At 39.0% G+C, this 1,042-nt stretch overlaps 1 protein-coding gene across 1 annotated transcript; it reads right to left on the reverse strand.

The window, feature by feature from the left end:
• On the reverse strand, positions 1–1,027 carry LOC111391237. The gene has a single exon (XM_023016404.1). It carries the CDS (start codon positions 847–849, stop codon positions 451–453), a length of 399 nt encoding a protein of 132 aa, XP_022872172.1. The 5' UTR covers positions 850–1,027; the 3' UTR covers positions 1–450.
• Between the last annotated feature and the right edge of the window lie 15 nt (positions 1,028–1,042).

Here is a 1,042-nt window from a genome sequence, read left to right on the forward strand (position 1 = left end):
TACAACCCAACTGACCAAACATTATTATTCACAATAGAGGCAGACGTCTAAAAGATAATCGAAATTCTTAAAATCCCAAAACACTTATCATTCTCCAAGCCTTCGAAATAAATTACAATGAAGGTGAAGAGTGACGAACTCTTCTTTTCTCTCTATGAAAGTCGCCCACAAAAAAAGGAAAAAAAAATCCTACGAAGCCCAGAAAAGGGTTGTTTGCCCCTTTTCCCCCTTCAGTTTCTTATTTTCTCACCTCATTACATATACACAAAAGGACTCATTCGACGCAAAAACTGTGTAAAAATTGACCCTCTTTTTTCAGGCAAACTCTATATACACATTACTAAACAAATTGTTCCCTTCCACCTCAAAAATCTCCCCATTGTTTTGTTATTGATGTTACTCAACCAATCCCTCTTCGGATATGAGTTTCCTCTTGAATTTGAAGAATGTTTAAGCAAAAGCAGAAATGCTGCAATTCCCACGACAGTTGAAGCCTTCAACCCTCACTGTAGCAGGCTTGTGCCCAAAACTCACCCTCACACAACCACTACTCTTGCGGGCTGATGAAGGTGGAGGTGGTGATGCTTCAATTGCAGGCGATAAAGGATTAAAATTGCTGTTTCCAAACTGCTCATCTTGGATGACAGGGTTTGAGGCCCTGGAGGGTGGAGACCCCGAAAAAAATGGTGGCGATGAAGCCACTTGAAAATTGGATCGCGAGTAACCACCACTTCCCTGTTCATTACAAATGGAAACAAAATCAATTCCATGATAAATAAACAAAAAGCTAACAATCGTACAATAATTGTCGTGATGCAATAAAGAAACATCAACAAAAGACGCGGCCATAGAATTAAATGCTAAAAACTGCAATTAGGAATCCATCTACATATAACTTGTTTCTCTTCAAAGATCAAATTGTAGGCATAGATTTTTGCCGCAAACGCAACAGTTAAGTGTTGGGATTCGAATACTCTCCCTAAATTAGAGTTCAGTTACTTCCAAATCGAATTCAAATCACACACACACACACACACACACA

This window comes from Olea europaea, unplaced genomic scaffold (assembly GCF_002742605.1).
Source record: "Olea europaea var. sylvestris unplaced genomic scaffold, O_europaea_v1 scaffold769, whole genome shotgun sequence".
NCBI lineage: Eukaryota > Viridiplantae > Streptophyta > Magnoliopsida > Lamiales > Oleaceae > Olea > Olea europaea.

Coding starts and splice junctions, on each gene's coding strand:
- LOC111391237 (XM_023016404.1), bottom strand. CDS start 849: ATGGCCGCGTCTTTTGTTGATGTTTCTTTATTGCATCACGACAATTAT.